The sequence below is a fragment of the Anopheles nili genome, chromosome 2 (genome assembly GCF_943737925.1).
Source record: "Anopheles nili chromosome 2, idAnoNiliSN_F5_01, whole genome shotgun sequence".
In the NCBI taxonomy this organism is placed as follows: domain Eukaryota; kingdom Metazoa; phylum Arthropoda; class Insecta; order Diptera; family Culicidae; genus Anopheles; species Anopheles nili.
The window spans coordinates 41,052,263-41,072,439 of record NC_071291.1 but is presented as its reverse complement, the minus strand read 5'-3'; the positions used below and the strand labels follow the sequence as shown (position 1 = coordinate 41,072,439).

General features: G+C 47.8%; 3 protein-coding genes across 3 annotated transcripts in view; 1 reads left to right on the top strand and 2 right to left on the bottom strand.

Annotated features, from left to right (window-relative positions):
* Positions 1-4,713: 4,713 nt before the first annotated feature.
* Positions 4,714-12,646, top strand: LOC128730986 (protein glass-like). The gene is made up of 6 exons (XM_053824081.1): positions 4,714-4,753; positions 6,111-6,241; positions 8,786-8,919; positions 10,734-10,856; positions 10,944-12,470; positions 12,574-12,646. Exons 1-6 carry the CDS (start codon positions 4,714-4,716, stop codon positions 12,644-12,646), a joined length of 2,028 nt encoding a protein of 675 aa, XP_053680056.1.
* A 1,165-nt stretch (positions 12,647-13,811) lies between these two features.
* On the bottom strand, positions 13,812-16,705 carry LOC128730908 (E3 ubiquitin-protein transferase MAEA). The gene is made up of 3 exons (XM_053823997.1): positions 16,616-16,705; positions 15,184-16,157; positions 13,812-15,117 (listed from the first exon to the last, which is right to left on the bottom strand). Exons 1-3 carry the CDS (start codon positions 16,652-16,654, stop codon positions 14,946-14,948), a joined length of 1,185 nt encoding a protein of 394 aa, XP_053679972.1. The 5' UTR covers positions 16,655-16,705; the 3' UTR covers positions 13,812-14,945.
* A 1,754-nt stretch (positions 16,706-18,459) lies between these two features.
* Positions 18,460-20,177, bottom strand: part of LOC128721358 (uncharacterized) — a 37,584-nt gene continuing 35,866 nt past the window's right edge. The window contains exon 8 of the mRNA XM_053815102.1: positions 18,460-20,120. Coding sequence (XP_053671077.1) covers positions 19,099-20,120 — 1,022 coding nt within the window. The 3' untranslated portion in view covers positions 18,460-19,098. The remainder of the gene's footprint in view (positions 20,121-20,177) is intronic.

Sequence of the window (20,177 nt, the reverse complement as noted above, 5' to 3'; positions counted from 1 at the left end):
TTCTTGCGGCGCGTGAAATTGAATCCATCGACCGTTTTTGAACGTGCTTCTATATTTGGCAAAACTTCGATTCTTTGAAACACTCGCGGCAGTTCCTGATAAGTGGAAACATGAGGATGATAATGCACAAATATCAAATATGTTTTTCATCCACGTTCAATAATAGCTATGGGGATGCATTGATGAAGTTTCATTTCATGTTCGTTTAATTGCATCACGAACATCATAATTTGCAATGCTCAAATATCAATTGTTAAGGTTGCCACTATCAGTTTCAGATGGACGGAAATTATAATGAAAAAGTGATTCGTTTCATTCTGCGAATAATAAAAACCGTTGAAAAATTTATGATTCGTTCAGAAACATTTAAGCAAGAAAGAATTTTCGTTGAGCAATTGAAATGTTTGATTATATCCACATTTTATCGGAACATTTTATTAACTCCATTGGGCTGTAGCTCAAGCGGAATCGTTCTGATTAACCATTCAAAGAGTTGTGTGTAACTCATGTCTATCAGCTATAGCATTCCTGCCTAATTATAGCTCAGCATAATATATTGGTATGGAAAAATGAAACGAATCGGAAGATCAGCACACTTCAGATCCACCAACCGTACAAAAGGTTGTGCAAAACCGTCAGCTTGCAAACCAACTGCTTGCCTTCCGAAAGATCATTGCCCATGGTAGCAAAAAAAAAAAACACCAACGACAGCTTCCAGAGGAAGTCAATGTCCTGTTTAACAAAAAAAAGCCCCAACCGAAACGACACACACACTCGGCTCAGTACGGCACGGCCAGACTGCAGCTGAAGCGAATTAGCGTACGCCTCATCGGGCAAACATCGACCTGTCTGTTCCGGCTGATTTTACCCGGGCGATGGTTTACATCCTCGAACCATTCGCCTTCTGCCAAAGCATTCCGGGTTCGTCGTTTTCGGTATGTCTTCTGCGTTCTCTGCTCTCTGCGCGGTTTCCCAACACGATCACTTGGTTTATCAATGAATTTTTCATTGCAATCTCCCGCCATTTTTACACCACCGGCTACTATGTCTGGGTCTCATTCTTTGGCCATTCTTCTGGGGGCTTCCTCGGACAGCAGGAACACGGGCACCCAGGTTTGATGAACGTGACCACCCCGGAGCTGCGTGCGAAACAGAAGGAAACGATGGCGCACACATTGGCACGCACACACGCTAATACCGAGAAACCGAACGTCCATCGATTGGAAGGATCAAACCCTTCACGGGATGCTGACGGGACGAAAAGACGACGGTGGATCTTTGCGACAGTTTAAACCCCTTTTCCCCAGGGGTCGATGGGTAGCAGGTTTTTTTATGTGATCGTGCGTACGTGTGTGTGTGTGTGTTCGTTGTTGTGTTCCTTCTTCTCTCGCGTCTCGGCTTACACAACACCCGTGAGGAGAACGGACACCGGAGAAGGAACGGAACCACGCTGTGACGGGAGGATTCGTTCGGGGGTTCGTTCGTTTTTTTTTCAATTTCTTCCACAACTTTACTCCATCCGTGACGCTTGACGTTTTTGTGGCTCAATCCCCATCCCTGCCGGGGACATTTTCCGACGTGCAGGAACCTTCACCTGCAGCGAGATCCGTGGCTGCTGTTTTCCTGCCCATTACGGGATGCAACCTGACGGTTTTTGGGCGCTTGCTGTACGGTGTTGTGTCGTGAAGCATCATGCGCGGGTCGGAAAATGTGTCATGATCGCAAAAGGGGAGCAAAGAAGTCGAGAGAAACAATTTGAGGTCCACGCTAACGGGACTGCGAACTTCGGAGCACTGATGCGAGTATCCTGTTTCGTCCGATCAGCCACCGTCTATCTCGTTTCATATTTTAATGGAAAAGGGATCGACGAGGTCCACTGCGAAGATCGTTTGGTAAAGCGAAAGTGACCATGAATTCACACGGAATGTTATTCGCGAGGTAATGAAACCGAATTTGAAATCGTTCATAAATCGAGTCCTTTCTTCCCTGCAGCGCCATCCTTCGCCTTCAAAGTATCGTATAATCCTTTCCATGTGTTTGACATGGCGTAAGACAAGCGACAAGAAGGCGCAACATTCGATCGTCCTGCCAGGATTAAGATTACACCGGAGAAGGTCGCGGAGTGAAGCTAACAGAAGGAAAACAACTTGTAATCGATAGTTTGGCTGGCTGCGTTCGAGTTTTCTAATGTCACAGGAAGTTCCTGTTACAATGTAAGCGCGCTTCCTGCGGAAACAGACCGCACACGGACTAAGGCGATCGGACACGAGCTGCAGCGTGTTGGTGTTGGCGTTCGTGAGATCTTGACCCCCTTTTTTTATTTCGACATGTCCGCCTGTCCTAAAGGATGGCCGAATTTAACTCAAAACTCTACCGTCATGAAATTGAAGGAAAAAAAACGAATCATGTATCCCCATAGGAAGGAGGAAAAAAGTATCAAATTAGCCGATCACCGTGCGATCGCCGTTGGAGTATCAGGTGCAGGGATGCTCTAAGAACGCTCTTTCTCTCTCTCTCTCTTAGGAACCTCTACCATTGCCGGAAGGGTCGATTAAATGATCGCTCGAAGGGTCACATCCAAGGAGTCGTGATCGCATCGGTGATCTTCAGCGATCTTTTCGATGACAGGCGCAGGTAGAAGGGCAAAGAAACCGCCTTGAAGAAGTGATGGCTCGCTTTTGAGGGATGATGGAGCCTTTTTTTTTTGGACAATATGTCGCAGAAATGGATGTAATATTAGCACACTGTTTGAGAGCTTTCTAGGGTTGGTATTCATGTATTGAAGGCATGGAACATGCTGAATTAATGATCTACTCAATCATAACGAATATATTATGCTATCAGTTTGAGTTCGAATCTAACTAGCAGATTAGTTCTTCAGTATTTGATGGCCCATTTGATATAATTTGAATCAATAATATCTCAAGATATCCATATGATATAATTTAAATCATAAGTATCATATGTGCAACTTTTAACTCCGAAAGGAGCGGACTTTTCACTCACCATCCATCGATCAAAGCAGTAGTAGCTTAAAATTAGTGACATGAGTTCTGATACTGTTGTCTGAGTTATTGTTAACCTCATAATGACTCTTCCTCAAAGCATCAAGAGCGCTACAAAGAGCCCCAGCATAGCTTAAAGTGACTCAGACCCCCCCCCCCCCCCCCCCTCGCAAAAGAGGCTCGGAAAACACCACGAACGCGTTGCAATAGTCTCTCATTAAACATAAGCAAAAACAACACCCCATCACACAGTCAGGCGAAAAATGAAAAGTGCGGACGGTGACAGAAACACACACACACACACACACACACACACAACCACACAGCCTGTGCGGGCGATCCTTTCTTCCGCCTTCGACGCCAGCGTATCGTGTAACAACCCTCACCCGAAGGGTGGTGGGATGCATCCTGAAGCCTCCCCCGTTTGTGTCGTGGCTAGTAGGGTGGATTAAGCCCAACGGCAACGTGTGTGTGTGTGTGTTTGTGTGTTGGATAGGGTGTTTTTATGCTTCGCTCAGACCACCCCATTCGCCGGCCATGTGTGTGCCGGGGTTTGTACGAGGGCTTTTCGAGGTGGCCCCTTTGGCCAGGCGACGTTTGGTTGGTTGGTCGGCCCTTTGGGTGCGGTGGGCGATGCTTCCTTCCTTGTTGTTTCCCACTTTTTTCCTGCTTTGCGCTTCTAGGGCCTAGGGCCACCTAAGGGTGGAAACAGACGGGTGCAACCGACAACCCGGCCCGGCCCGGTACGGAAAAGAGAGACAAAAAGCAGGCGGGAAAGGCAAGGCTGCAAAACAAAAACAAAAAAGAAAAGAAGAAAACCATGCGCCTCAGAAAAAGCCGGTTCGAAAACAGTGGGCCAACCGGCCGCTACCCAATCGATGCCGGTTCGGCGTGAAGGGTCGATGCGTCCGTCGATGTCCGCGGCTGTGAGGGATAGGTTTTAGGGAGAAAAAAAAAAGTTTTCCAAACCGGCTCGCCACCGAGACGTCCTTCAGTCCTTACCGTACCGTCCTTCCGAGCGTATCGTTCGTCTTCGAGGCGCTACTAGTTCTGGCGTTTATTGTTTTTTTGTTGTTTCCTTTTACCTCACTCTCTCTCTCTCTCTCTTTCTCTCTCGCTGTCTCTCTGACCTTCTCTCGCTCGCGCTTCGTTCCATTTCTTTCGATACTTCGTCGTCGTCAGTCGTCAAGCCCCAAGTCCCCATAAACGCGTGTCCTTTTCGGTGTGTGTTTTTGCGTCTTCTCGGCGGAACAGTGCAAACTTGCGCCAATTGTGCTATCCAAACCAAAGTGTGTGATGGCCTCCTGATGTCATGGCCTCCGACATCCGGATGCGATACGGCCAAAGCAACCCGCAGGATACCAGTGCCCGAGTGCCAATGCAACCGGCAATTTCCGGTGAAGTTCCGGCCATCAAAAGTGCCCCCTTTACCGAGGGGATTCGCAAGTGTAGAACCTCGAGTGCCTTCGCAAGGAGTTGCTACGATGATTATCGCCACTCACGGGCATGATCGAAAGGATCACGTGGCTGCAGGATGTGTTGAGCCCGTTTGGTGCTAGTGCTTGTTGTTAGTGATCGTGTGCACCGAGTGTGGTTATGTTTCGACTGAACACCGGCCAACGTGCCTTATTTGTGAGTCGATCTTAGAGAATATAGTGTTTTTCGTTTCGCATTAGAAGGATTGCAAGTGATTGTGTATGTGCTTTGAATGGTACACACGGCGGAACACACCAACGAGTTCACTCTGGGTAGGTATTGCAAGTGTTTGAAAAACGAACTGCTGAAGAACAGCACAAACTAAGTTGCGGCTTTTTGTACACCTTTTTTGATCCTATCCACACCCAGTTGTTTTTATATAGTCTCAGATTATTTGCTCATTTGAAATAGAGTTAACCAAGAAGCATTTAGAGATTGACAAAAAGTCTGAAGCTCGTGGGCTCACAGTTGAGATACCCGATGTTACCCAAATTACAACAATTGTATATTTTCGTCGAACAAAAAAGATAAGTGCATGTGTCGGTAGCTCAGAACCCACTCACTAGCATAAGTTTTTATGACAATTTGCAATATTCCCCCTGTGGGAACAAAGCCCCATCCCCACACATATCTTAAATACCTTTAAATGATAACACTATAGTGTTTTTCATAGCAAAACCTAAAACGAGACCCTATCGAATAGTGAATCGAAAACTAATCTTGAAGCATTGGTGCATTTACTCATAATATCCTGTTATTTTCTTATTCAAACATAGATCTGTATAGTCATTATAACATAGGTCAAGACTCAAGCCTAGAGTTGATTCTTGAACTGAACTTTCTGCGTTTTAAGGTATGCAGAGGAGAATAATAAAGTATTTTTAAATGAAACTACAATGGTTTAGTAGGACATTTACCGCACGAGTCAACAAACGGATTCGATAGTAGCTTTTCCTTCCATTGCGGTTGATTCATACTGTGCCATTGCAAATAAAAGTAGGCGTGGCTTCCACGTGCGACAAGGAGCATTCATTCCTGCTCACGTTCATCGCATGAACACGCATCGATGGAAGCTTTCGGATGTTCCTTCTGAAAATTGGAGTCCTTTTTTTGCTCATAAAGAAATTGATGGCACGATTATGCATATTAACTATGCGTACTCGAATGTACATTTGGATTCCAAATTCAGTGTTTGAGTGATCTGTTAGTTTTTGTCATTATAACGCAAAACGAGCATTCCTTGATGAAATAATTACTGAACCGGTTCATTACGATTAGGCTGTCTTTAGGATGTCTTTTAGTAAACAATAACATTCATTGTGTACTTTTCGAGGTATCCTGCTTCCTTTTTAGTTCCTTTAGCTCCGGCTTGTTTTCACACTCCTTGTTGTCTCCTTAAACGCCTATTTTATGTAGCAAATGAAAGCGCATGCGCCAGGATGTAATGCTGTGATCTGCCAGCGGTTCAATTCTCTATCAGAAAACGAGAAGAAGAAAAAAAACATTGAAATAATAATGGCAGCCAACAATTCCCCCGCACATGGGTCCTTACCGCCAAAAGAATGTATCCTTTCAAAGCGCGATGAAATGTAACATTTTTTCTTGCGTTCTTTTCTCCCTCTGTTCCAGAGTTCAATCAAATACACGAAGGTGGAGCCATGTACATATCGTGTGGGAGTACGGATAGTACTCCCATGGAGCCGGAGACGGGATACGTCCCGAACAATCCCCTCTTCGGGATGCCCCTCGACAGCCCGCAGGTGAGTGCCGAAGTGCTTCGTACCGGATTCCGTTTCCGTGGTGAAATCCGCGCAGGACATCAAGGAACAAATAACGATACGCGGACGGCGGCCCGTCCAGCTTCCACCACCAAGGGACCCTTTTTCGTCTTTTTCAAGCGCAATGTCACCTGCGCGAGATGAAGGATCTTTCTGTCTCGCATTGGCAGAGAAATCTCGCCGATTCGGGCGTTATGAAATTTCACAGTTATTACCGCGACCACCCAAAGCATTCGGAAGGACCTAAACCGGTTCGGATCCGAATCATCTCCGGTAGTTATTCGACCGCGGTACGACATTGCGCATCGTTTATTGGCACGTGCACCAGCTGAATTTTGTGGTTCTGTAGAGGATTCTCTGGAGAAGATCCTGTGCCAAGGAATAAGGCCAAGGCGTTGGTTGACATTTGGTGTGAACTTTTATGCGTGCAGCATTCCCAGCTTTATCACAAGTGAACCGGGCTTGTATCAATCCATTTGCAACGGAAAAGTATCACGCTTTGTACGGCCGGTTGGTGCTATATGAAGATCAAACAAGTGTGTGGTTTTTTTCCCCTATTTAACGCTGGATTGCTTAAGTTTGTATAAAGTCGGCAGTTACAGTACGTTTCGTTATACACGTGAAAGTTGCAACATGTTGAGGAATGGTTGTCGTTCAGGCTCGCTTCGATTTGAAATCCTTAGCAGTGTGTCTTTAGAAGTGGTGGATTATGCAGTTTTAGATCAGTAAAAACGTTGTCTGTTGAACATCTCATTACATTGTCAGAGCCAGTTAGCTAAAGAAGCATAATTTTGTTTTCGTTTTCTTTTATAAAGTAATTCATGAAATTTAATTTATTATCAAACATTTAAGCAACACATTTTTCCATACAAATATTCTATGAAATTACCAAAACTAGTTTAAAAGCAAAACGCATATTTTTACGTAATGCAATTATATTTAGTACTGTAATTGCATATTTTATATAATGAGCTTTTAAGTTACGATAATAAAAGATAAGAAAATTTCTCTGAAGATTCAGAAAAAGATATAAGAAAGGAGAATAAATCATCCAAAATAGAATGATCCTTTGAAAGCAATGTATATACCATGTCACGAAATTACTAACTCTTAGTCAGTCTAACTCTTAATAGCTAACAAAACATGCTCGTTACATTTCCATTGCGTCCTGCCACAAGAAACTGTTTGTGAAAGGACAACTCAGACCCACGCGTTTGCATAACTATCCCCCATTGGGTAACGATTTCCGTGCGGCAATAGCGTGGATGAGGCAAACAACACTTACATCACAGGATGCGTGGTCGTGAATTGTGTGCAACCGAATGGTGGTAATAGCGTTAGGCCGCAGAAAAGCCCACCCAGTGGATGGTGGTTTAAGCAAATCAAACCGTTTTGCATCGCGGCTGATCCGCGTACCGCCACAGTGAATAATCTCACCCGAGCAGCATAAGAGAACCACAGAAAAGCGGTACGGAACGGATCCAAACCACCTCAGAGGACTTGGTTTTCCCGGAGGTCCAATGTGTTCCATCGATGAGGCGCCAACGCGCGTCAACACCGACGCGTCACGTGATGGCATGTCCTTTCCGCGCACGGCTAATGGGATTATATTTGCCTCCCGAAACGGGGCCGCGTTTGTTCCTGGAAAAATGGTGCGCGACTTACGGACCCACCCTGCGTTTGCCTACGTTTTCGCGAATATTTTCTACCAAGCGTGCCATTTATAACCGGTGCGGCGCGACGAATAAATCTGTTTGTTGGCCCAGTTCACCCACGGGGGTCTACAGGCTCGGGATGCAAAGCTCATTTGGACGTACTTCACGCCCTACGGTCCTTACGCAATATGTGCTGCTCCGGGACCAACCAGGATCCCGTCGGTGTGACGGTGTTTCCGTCCTCGCGTACGATGTAATGCACGCGTGGTGTGGCTATTGCGTTGTTCGTAATTTTATTACGAAGAACCGAAAAAATGATCCCGTAAATTTTGGAGAGAGTTGTGAAATGGGCTGGTATAATTGCATTAAACTAGCGTAACGTAAACAGGGGCAGGAAATTCATTTTTATGTCACACCAGAAGGGAAGTAAAGAATTTCGAAAAACGTTTCATTTGTCAATAGCTCCCACATGCGTTTGATTAGGGTGTCTCATAAACATTTACAAATCAGGTTCAATTTATGTGCAAAAAACAAAGCAACCGATTTCCATCGTTCTTTTTTTGCAATGACGTGCGTTTCAGAGCACAATTTTGATTATCATTTATCATTCAAAATATGCCATCCAGCTAGAGCTTACTTCCCGAACAAGTGACCGTCGGGAGAGCGCAGTTGATTAGATGTAATCGCACCACAGTTCCCGAGCTCCTGTCCATTCATAGAGGATCGAGTTCCGCGGATCACGCGCTTCCCATGATCCGCCGCGCGCTATATTTAGCAACACCGCATCATCACTTATGCTGCGCCTATCGACCGCATGTCTGATCGTATACCATACTTTTTTTTCTTCTTCCACCTCTCGTTCTCGTTCTAGGAATGCCCATCGTCCTGCGGTGGTAGTGGCTGTACCAGCTGTCAGGAGAGCACAGCATCGTTACCCCTTGCGGGACTGCACGGATCGGATTTCGGTGACTGCGGAAACTGTCTGGACCACAGCGGCGTACTGAGGTAAATCGAGGCTAACCAGCGACCGAAACCAGCGGTCCAGAACTCGAGCGGGTGCCACAAGAGAACAGAACAACAAGGGGGTGCAAAAGATGGCATTCGCTCTTAAACTCCCAATCCAAACAACAACAAAAAAATGTCAAATAAATTCATGCACAACAGCAAAAGCAAAAAAAAATTCGGCCCTCAAAATGTGCTCAAATTTTTGAGCGCAAAATGGCTGCCGCGCCACGATCGTAGTAGTTGTGTCGAGTGCTTTGGGCAGGAAAATGGGCCGCTTTTCACAGCCGAGGTACGGTTTGCGGACGCTTCCCAGCCTCGGGTGGGTAAACGAATCCCAGACTGCTGGTAAACCGCATGCCAGCGCATGTTGTGAATGAAAAGCCTCCTCTGCCTCACCGGTCAGGCCACACGTCCGGTTCGATCCCCGTCCGTCGTAACCCACCTCCTGTGAGACCGTGTGAACCGTGTGTTCCTTCGGCCGGTTCCGCTTCCACTGCCGGAGTAGCGTTTCAGCTTAATTAGCCCTTCGTTTTGCAATCGAATTTTCTCCACTTTCCGTCTCTCGAGCTCCAATGAGCTAGAGTGAGAGAGAGAGAGAGAGAGAGAGAGAGAGAGGAGGAGACCGATTTTCCTGCACTCGGGACGGGGTCCAGGAATGGAGCGATTAAGTTTCTTGTGACGACCGGCGCATATTAGCAGCTGTAAAACGATCGGCATGCGAATAAACCGACGGAATCAATGAACGGATTGGATCGGTTCGATTGACCGACGGCACTGGAGGGGTAGAGGAGTTGTTTAGATCCGCCGGGCAGCGGTCCTGGTTGGGGTTAAATCAAGTGCGAACGCAAACAGCCTTTGAGGGGATGATTTTTTGTATGGAAGCTGTTTAGTGAAACAGAGTGCGGTTGTTTTCTCCTTTTCACGGCTGTGAGCCACCGTAATAGGAAATGCATAAAAGTGGCCACATATTCTTAAGGAGTTGAAGTAAAAGTTGAGTTATCTAGATTTTTTTTAACTTTTTAAATCAATAGATTCATGTTTTTTATCGTATTGTAAATAATTTTAACCTCCTTTGTTTGAAAAAGAAGCAGAATAAATAATAAGAAAAATGATTTAGTTCTTTTTTGCAAATCTTACTGCAAGAATAATCAATTTCTGTGGCGGAAAGGTATTACTATAAAATTATTTGTAAATCCTTGGCGCCTAAAAAGGCGTTTAAAACAAGGAAAGTACTGTGTAACTCCATGAACGTGGTATATATTTAACATTTGCTGAAATGTAGAGCTTCTCGCTCAATCTTAGTTGAAAATAATGCAACTAATATGACGTTATAAAAATGGTTTAAGATATATCTTTAGCTCATAAGTAGCTACCATTAAATGACATTTTGTGGTAGTAAAGGGATCATTTTCTAAGACATAGAATTGAAGGAAGCTATGCGTATTTAAAAGATTGATTATTATCAAGACCATGGTTGGTTCTTCAAAGCACGTTGCTGTTCAGTTCAGTAACAATTCCAGAAAATGTCGTTTGCAATATCTCAGAGCTATATGTCTGTCCTTTTGCTTTGTATGTATGAAAAAAAGGTCATTCTTAACCGAGTCAGCCAGGGATAAGGCTCTCAACCGCTATTGGGGGGAAATGCCTTTCAAATAACTATACAAACCTAAATACGGCCTGGCCTTCCTTAAACAACTAATAATAATAATAAGGTCATTTTCAAGTTGTGAACTTTGTGTTTCACAAAGCCAAACCTCACTAATTCGAAATGCTGTTTCTTTTTTCTTGAATAAAAAATCCCTCCAACCCAGCAGCTCGCAAAGCAATCTCGGCAGCTACTGGAGCGAGGACATGAGCACCTTTCCCGGTCTACCACCGCTGGACATCGATCCGCTACCGAGTTTGTTTCCCTTCTCGCCGTGTGGCGCCTCCTACAAGTAAGTGTTCCCCCCCCCCTCCTCTCCCATTTTGTCACCCCTCCCCAATGACATCCCCATCGGTTCGATCCCTTTTTTCCCCCACAGCCGTCCTGAGCGACCAACACACGACGTAGCGGACGTGCTGCTTTCGCTAAAACACGCCGTCCTCAAGCAAAGCCCTGACCCACAACCAGGACTCGGACAGGGTCAAAACTTTGGCACCCCACAGGCATCCCTCTCGTACACCGTCCACCCACAAATGCTGCTCTCACCGGTCAGCCATCACGGCTCACACGCTCACTACAACCAGATGCAGTCCCAACCGGGTGGTCCGTACGGTGCCAACTACTACGATTCGTCCTGCGCACAACATTCGGGCCCTCCGCTTTACCCAAGCATGAGCGTCAACGTCAGCATGAACATGACGATGCACGGGTACGGTGGGGACGCCTCTGTCCCGATGCAGTGCTCCCAGATGCAATGGGGCGCCCAGAATGCGTCCTCATCCGTGAACGTCCTGTATCCGCCCTTGCTGAGTCCGGTACCGTACCCACCGGGTGCGACGTACTCCTTTACGGCGGATTTCCGACCCCAAAGTCAACCATCGGCACCGGTTACGGTACCGACGGGTGGATCCGTTTCACCACTCGCACACGAACCTTCGCCCACGTCGCGTAGTTCGGCCACACTCACACCACAGAAGCCACAGCCGCTTCAGCACGCGCACCATCTGCACCAGCAACAGCAGCAGCAACAGCAACAGCAGCTTCAACAGCAACAGCAACATCTGCAGCAACAACAGCAGGTTCAACTGCAACACCACCACCAGCAGCAACAGCAACAACATCAGCAGCAACAACAGTATTACCAACACGCGCATCATCATTCGCATCATACGCATCATCTGCATCATCTCCACGCGCAGACTCAAAGCTCCGGAGCATCACCGACGGATGATTGTACGCCACCAAAAAGTGCGACACCACCCGATTTCGGTTCCATCGAACCTGACCGGACACCGACACCACCGGTGGCATCGGTGGCTTCGGCCGCAGCGATGGCTGCCGCTTCGGTTGGGTTTGCGGCCGCTCTTAAGATGAAAGCGGAAGCTCGCTCCTTTGGGCTCAGCTTCACGGATGTGGGTGTTGGTGGTGCGGATGCCGGTGTAACGGAGCGCACAACGGCACCCGGTACCGGTCCGGAAGATGACGAAGATGATGAGGGTAGCGGAAGCGGAAGTGATGGGGCGGTTGGTGGGGATAGCAAGCCGAACCTGTGCCGGCTTTGTGGTAAAACGTACGCCCGGCCGAGTACGCTGAAGACGCACCTGCGGACACATTCGGGCGAGCGGCCATACCGGTGTCCGGATTGCAACAAAAGCTTCTCGCAGGCGGCCAACCTGACCGCGCACGTTCGCACGCACACGGGCCAGAAGCCGTTCCGGTGTCCCATTTGTGATAGGCGGTTCTCGCAGAGCTCCAGTGTTACGACGCACATGCGAACGCATTCCGGCGAGCGACCGTACCGGTGCCGGGCGTGTAAGAAAGCGTTTTCGGACAGTTCCACGTTGACGAAGCACCTGCGGATACACAGCGGAGAAAAACCGTACCAGTGCAAGCTGTGTCTGCTGAGGTGAGTGTCGCCCTCTGGTGGCGTGGTGTGGAACATCCAAAGTACTAGAGGGACTCTAATGGACGTTTTTCTCTCTGTTTATCCTATCGCTTGTTTATCACAGGTTCTCACAATCGGGCAATCTCAATAGGCACATGCGTGTCCATGGCAACAACGGTCAGGCGCTGATTACTTGACACCAGAAAGCGGCACAATTGTCTTCTGCCGCCTCCGTCGGACATGGCAGTGTGCTGGCTCAGCACGCCCTTCCGGCGCACTACAATCGCCATTCGTATCATTCGTTTCAGCAGCATCAGTACCACCACCAGCAGGCGCAGCAGCACCAGCACCAGCAGCAGCAACAACAACACCACCAGCAGCAGCAACAACAACAACAGCAACATCACCACGCGCAACAACAACAGCAGGCTCTTGCGGAGTCCGTCTCGACGGGACACCTTGCGGCGCAGTACTTTTACAATCAGAATGCGAGCAGCTTTCATCATCACCACCACCACTACAATCGAGCGTCGGTGGCCGCCATCACAGCATCCGGTGCCGGTGCCAGTGCGTCCGCTGTGGCTGGCCAAAGTACGGCTGGTGCGCCCAGCTTCAAGGCGTTACCGGCCGCTACGCAGTTGTCCTACTTCGAGGAGTACCATCACTTCCAGCAGCAACAGCAACAGCACCATCGCGCCAAGTATGAGGACAACCTGGCCCTGTTTGGGAGGAACAATTTTGTGAACCTTTTCTAGCCACCGGCCAACGGGGACGAAGGGCCAGTGAGCCGTCGTGAAACGGAACCTATATATGTACTCTAGTCATCCATCCGTGTGTACGAGGGGGCTTCCGAGAGGGTGTCCTGTGGCTCTTCGAACGATCGTTGTTACGAGAAGGACTAGACGAGTGTGACACCTGGGAATGAATAACCAAATGCATACTTACCACATAGATGAAGCCACTAAATATAAGCCGACGATCGGACGTTCGATGTTGCGAGCTGCAGGCCAACCGTTTGGAGTCCGCAGTCAACGTTTCGTTTTTTGCTAAAAAGCTGTCCCCAGGAGTGCGCGTTCGCCGGTGGAACAGAAGCGAGGATGTCTGGAACAAAGATTATTACCTAATAAACGTAGCGTATCACTACAATGATGTACAAAAATGTAAAGTCCTTTTCCAAAGACGATCAATGCGCGTAGTTGATGGCCAGCAATCGTTTGCGTTTAAATTTGCAGGTGAAATTAGTGGCCAGTGGAAACCTTTCTTCTCGGAAACTAAGCCTGGATCCACGTCCAGGTTCACCGAATCTACGCCTAGCACCATCTCAGCATTTCGTAGTTTTTGTTTGTAGTTTTTTTTATTGAAAATCATATAGCAAACCATTAGTGTCACTCTTAATCTCGAGAATCCTTTCGCGTCACAACACCTGCCCCTAATGCTCTTATCAGTAATATACATATTCTTGCGAAACTATACTTGTTTATTGCGTTGACGATCCGATGGCTTCATGTGTTCGCTGTTTTATCCTAGCAGAATTGCCTTTTGTCGATGTCGAATTTCGGTTCCGATTCCGGTTCAACATGTCGCTCAATCACAGCAACTCCACGATCGTTCTTTCATTACCCAGCATTAATACATTCGCATCATAAGCAACTCGTCAGGCGTCAGGTGCGTGGTCGATGCCGTGATATCGTGCATTGCCGCCGCACAACTGACCGCCCTCTATTAGTTTAGGATTAGCTTCCGTCAACGGAACCACTTGCCGGGCGTGCAGGCGTCTGAGCGTGTGGAACCGAGATTACTTAGAACTACCGATTGGAGATATCGATCGACATACATTTACATTTTTGAACAAGCAAATGTTGCAAACAAAGTTGCCTTATCCATAGCTAAGAGATGATCACACACGCACTTTTGCTTACATTATAGGTTTGTAAAGAAAGAAAATCAATGAGAGTTTGCAAAAATGGTGCCCACTTTTGTTACGAACCGTTGACGACATGTCTGTATTTTTCCAATTTTCACGATGCATTCGCACGTAATGTAACAAAACGTCAGTTGTAAATTAAAATCGTAGCATGCGTTTTGCGTAGCTCTAGAAGGGCTTGAAATCGGTAAACGTGTCTGCTACGGTAGCAAATATTTTTGGTTCATGCGCATCGTTCGCTCGCCGATGCGTAAAACATGTTGCTAATTGCTCCTTCTGATAGTAAAAAAAATTCTAACTTATATCCCTAGTTCGAAGGTAAACCTTCCTTATTTGTAATTAAAAAGAAGGAGACGAAAATTGATTGCAAATAGTTCAAGATAATAATGGTAGAAATATTGGTATGAAAATGTATATCTGCCAATGCTGGCCGAAGCTAGATCGCTTAAAAACGAGAAATTCATTAAAAGAAAAGAAAAAAACGCAACGCCGTCGTGTCTCCACACACGTGGCCATATCTGAGATGCCAAGCGATGTTTGGCCATGGTTTCGTTGGTGTACTCGTGGTGCTACTACATCACGAAGACTTTCTCTATCTTTGGCGCGCGGAACGATTCGCTTGTCTTCGGACACACGAGTACGTCGTTCTCGCGGCGCATCTGTTCGATCGCTTGCTGTCCAAAAATCTGCCCATTTGGCAACATCATCGGTAGGTTGTGCTCGTTCAGCGGTTTGCCTGTGATTCTGGAGAAAAAACGCAAATAAATACACGAACGCACGCAAACTGTAATGCCGGAGGCCATGTCCTACCTGCAAATCAAACGACTTTGGGCGCAATGCGAGAAGGGCAGGTTCTCGGCGATCTCGTTTACGTTCTCCTGGCACACCGGACAGTTCATGTTCTTCGCCGTGTACGAGTAGCACTGCGGTGTCTTGAGCGCCGAGATACCCGCCTGCACGGCCACACTCAACACCGACTGGGCCGGCAGCTGGAACAGCCGATAGTTTTCCAGCCGGAAGTGCAACACCAGATCCTGCCAGCGCTGCGGATCGAACAGCGTCTTGTACGGTTCGATCTCCGTGCTTACCGGGAACGCCAGCAGTGCCATACACTGGCGGATCTCCTTCAGCTGTTCGTGCTCGAACGCAGGGAAGTACTTCTGGGCGTGGCGCACCGCCAGCAGGCGCTTATCCTCCCGAATCAGCTCGACAAACTCCTGCACACGCAGCTGAAACTCGATGGTGGAGTTAATCTTCTTCAGCTTCGACTTGTTATCGTTACACCAGGCGATACATTTGAGCGTGCAGCGGTTCACGAGATCGCGTTCAACCTCACGCGTCACCTGGAAAATGTCGATGTTGGTCAGATCCCGGATGCCGCTACGTTCGGCCAACCGTTCCGCCGTATCGTAGTATCCGAGGCGCAGAAAATGCTCCACTATCATTCGATCCAACCGGATCTTTTTCCACTGGTTCGTGGCCGCAGTCTGCAGTTCGAGCGTGGTCGCATCCACCGGTGGGTTGACGTTTTGCTTCAGGTGCTCCAGGCGACGTTTGCACACGTACCCGGCCGACAGTTCCTCCGAGATGCTCTCCTCGGCCTTCCGTTTCAGGACCTGCAGTCGCTCGACCACACCCCCGAGAAGACGAGAGATTTCCATGCTGTTCGAACCCTCCGAAAGACCCTTCTCTAGCTCCGAGGCTACGTTCTGTATCTGGCTAAGCTCGCGGTCTAGCGTTTTCTGCGCGATTCGGAAACGTTTGTTCAGTATTTCGTACGGCACCTGGAATGCACACGGCAAAAACACACGGTTATCAGAATGCGTGCACGAAAGATGTTGACGAAGCGGCTCTGCACTCTATCATATCACGTCACGCTATCGCTCGTGTCTTTGCCAAACGGCTCGACATGAAAACAGCTGACACACACATGGGGAGGATGAAGATGCAGAAGGAGTAAAAAAAATCTTCGCAGCACGGATGGGGGAGAAAAAAAAACCCTCACAGATGTGCAAAACTGCATCTGACAATTGTCATCTCACGAGTGCCATTTTGTTTCTACGCCCAATTTAGAGTACGACGGAAAGAATGAGCCCCGTTTGCGGTAGGTACGGTGGTACCTCCTTTCTATTGCGACGCAAATGGCAACAAAAAACTAGTTTTGATCCCACACGTCTGCTGCATGGAATGCAGTAATGGCCGAAAAATAACAAAACAAACGCACTCACAGCGCAATATTTACCTTTAGCGATGGATGTTCCATGGCTTTGACTTCGGCCATCGTGTGCCTGTGTCTGCTTTGTGTTTGCTACGAGAGAGCAGAAGAAAAAAATCCACACCACCAAACGTCACTGTTGTTCGTTCGTAGGTTCTTGCTGTAACAATGGTGGCAATGAAAAGCCAATATCAAAACGATGCACCAAACGTATTGCGCTTATGCTTCATCGGAATGGCGCCGTCAGCGCATTCTAAATATGAAACTCCGTAGCGCGAACACCACCAATTCGGTCCGATTGTAGCGAAGCAGCGGATGCAAAAGATAAAAAGTTATCGCAAAAACCTACACACCACTCACTCGTTCGTTTCTTCTCGCAGGATTGTTTTCGATACTTTTACTTCATTTATGCCACCACAACACAACAACAATCTACGTTGTCGCTTCTTCGCGTTCTTCTATCCCCCTTCTTTTTTTCAGCTGGACGGGATAAGGGAGTTCGCAGTTGATTTGGGTTTCCGTTGTCAGCTCTTGTGAATTCGATATTAACTACGCTATCAGCTTACGAGCATCTCGAAAGCCATCAAAAGGTGCTCAAATGAGATTTACACAGGCAAATAACTAAATCCCTCGCCATCAACAATGCGAACCAAAACAATCATTTACACATACACCCACGCGCTTTGACGGTACGTACGTCAGATGCGAGACGTCTATTGTTTAAAAACTCTCGATCTCGTCGAATTCATAGCCGTTGTAATATCTGTAATTACACTTGCAACGTTTTTTTACGCTGTTGTATGACACGTCAGCTGATCACATGCCATTTTACATTCAAATAATATTTTTTTATTCACGAATTCTAGTGAATTGTTTGAAAACATCATAAATGTATGAATAGAAGAAACGAGCAAGCAGTCGATTTGTTTACATGGTTTACATCTGTTTTCTTTGTTGCTGTAAGCGAGATTCGTCACGATATTCGGTATCTCGCTTGCGCTTGTAATACGCGACACTGTGTAACGAAGATGGCACGGGATGGTCGATGTTTGTTTTGGTTTAGTTTTTGGTAACGCCTGGTAACGACGTCCTTTGACAACGAGGTGTTACATTAGGCGAGAATGTTCGAATTTTCGAACACAACTTGAACAAGCCGTTTTTATGCATTTTGCACCGCAGTGCATCTTACCTTTTACCGAGCATTATCCTAATTCTATACTTCAAAGCGAAGTAAATTAACGTCTTGTTTGTAGTATATTGATCATCTTTATTTCATTATCGAACAAAACAAAACAACAGGTCACACAAACGGAGAGTGGCGAACAGCATCACCTTGCCGCTGCATTTCGGTGCAATTGTTCGCGTATCCGTTTCGGCGTCGTACATTTTTTTATCACCAGATGTAGTGTAGATTCATATTTACAAATTTTCGAAAAACGAGAGATAGTTGTAGATACCACACCACGTACATTAGGGAAAGAGACTAATAAGAGCACCAAAACGTCCACCGGCTGCACCGCGAGCCGATCGCGCTGTTTCACACGAAACCAAGGGATCGGTGGCGGATGATGGCCAATGTTCTGATCGTAAGCATTTTTGTCTACTTGTAAAATCCTAACATGCTTAGAGGTAGGTCAACGAATGGATGTAGTGGATCAACACGGGAAAAGAATAAATAAAGCGCACATTCCTCGTCGCACAGTCGTCCTGCCATACCTGCGCGAGCAGCAAAGGTTAACGGCAGGACAAAGGGAACAGAAATGTGCTCACTTACAAGCTAATAGTTCTGTCTTTTCACAAAACGAACGCAAAAAAAAACATATTCCGCTATTCACCGTCGTTTCTAATTTCGAGAGATGTTTGCGTGGATACAATTTTCCCCCTGTCTTAACCTTTCTCCAACCGACGTTTGGTACGATTGAATGCGCGAGCTAGATGCGCATTGACGAGCAGAACTCTGCGTTGAAACAGTGCGTTTTTTAATTGGTTTCATTACGCGATTTATTTACACGCTCCACGGGGAAAATCCTTTAAAACAAACGCCACATCTTCTTAGGACGCAACTCCTCACCAAGAAAGAGGGAGGAAAAACACGGTCACACATTAAGGAGGAGAAGCGTCGTAAAAACTGCCAATGCAAACCATATTAAAACGGCCCGCTCCACAAAAGACGGTGGTCGGTGATCATTGAGCGGGCTAGCGACAGGACGATCCTAGGCAGCCTAACATCGCCACTCGAAAGACAGCGAAAGACGAGAACAATCCACAATATGTACAATGTAAAATCAACACAACAACGGCTCGCTGTGGAAACCATTCGGCAAACCTTGGGTAGGGATCGGTAGGGAAGCATTTGAAACCTCGTCAGAAGAGTTCGAAGCTCGAAAGAGTGCTCAGAATTTAAATACGTGCTCGACAGAGGGCGCGCTGGTGGCAACTTCGCCTCCAGCTTGAAATCGAAATCGGCTCTGTTGCAGTTTGCGCTTTCTGGAGCACCAAAATATCGCGGCTTAATTGGACCCGCCCATCTGCTGCTGGTGCTGGATCGATTTGCTTTCGTTCGCGCTCAGCACAAAGATGGGCGAGCTGTAGTCGACGTACTTGTCGGCGCCGATCGCGAAGATCTTCTCTCCTCCCGCGTAGTGCTTCGCCTTTGTCGTGCGACCACGCTTCAGCATCACGAACACGACAAAGATGGCCACCAGGAAGGCGGACGCTGTCGCCAGCACGAACACGATCGTCTGGAAGGTGTTCTCCGGGATGCCGGATGATGGCTGAGCTAGCGGCAACCCGACCGAGATGCGGTGCGCAAACCGGGACTGCGTCATGTCAGCGACGAGCTGCCCGCGGTATAGTGCGAACGTGCCATCCCGGACCATTTCCTCGATCGCGAACGCGTCATCCACCTTGGTGCCGTCGATCAGATCAAACCGCAGCGTGACACTACCGTCAGCGTTCTCCTGCACCCGGTAGTTATCGTAGATGGCACCAACCAAGGCGGACAGTTCGGTGCGCAGGGTCTCGTACACGTGCACGAGCGGTCGGGCCGGTTGGGCGTTGTGGAGCCGTAACTCGATCTCGACCACGTCGATCGGCGTATCCAAGCAGGTGCGCTGGCCACGCCGGAAGGTGCTTGAAAGCGGCAACTGGTTACCGGCTGCGTCCACGCACCAACACGTGTCACCGTTGCATTGCATCGGTTCGAAGGATCCGGTCGTCGTATCGCAACCCACCGGGAAGGAAGCCGCTAGTTGTAGCGCCTGGCAGCGTGTGACTGAGGCACTAAGACGCCGCGCTGGCACCGGTCCGGGGCCACTGCTGTCGCTGTTGATGAAGTTGCGAGCCTCGGCCGTGCGTGCCAGCTCGATCACCTTCTCCGTCGCGGACGAGACGGAACCGATGTAACGGGGTTCAGCCGCGTAGTGGGTGCTTGCCAACGACACCGGTTGGACGGGCTCCAGCAGTTCCTCGTCGACCAGGTAGTTGTTCTCGTCCACCAGGAACGTGATCTGGCGGATCAGCTCCTCCATCACTGAAACGAGACGCACTTAAACCATTAGATCAGCTAAACTTTCCGGGAACCGTAAGC

Coding starts and splice junctions, on each gene's coding strand:
- LOC128730986 (XM_053824081.1), top strand. CDS start 4,714: ATGGTACACACGGCGGAACACACCAACGAGTTCACTCTGG. Junction 4,754..6,110: donor CACCAACGAGTTCACTCTGG/GTAGGTATTGCA, acceptor CCTCTGTTCCAG/AGTTCAATCAAATACACGAA. Junction 8,920..10,733: donor GACCACAGCGGCGTACTGAG/GTAAATCGAGGC, acceptor CCAACCCAGCAG/CTCGCAAAGCAATCTCGGCA.
- LOC128730908 (XM_053823997.1), bottom strand. CDS start 16,654: ATGGCCGAAGTCAAAGCCATGGAACATCCATCGCTAAAG. Junction 16,158..16,615: donor TGGAACATCCATCGCTAAAG/GTAAATATTGCG, acceptor TGTGCATTCCAG/GTGCCGTACGAAATACTGAA. Junction 15,118..15,183: donor CAAAGTCGTTTGATTTGCAG/GTAGGACATGGC, acceptor TTTTTTCTCCAG/AATCACAGGCAAACCGCTGA.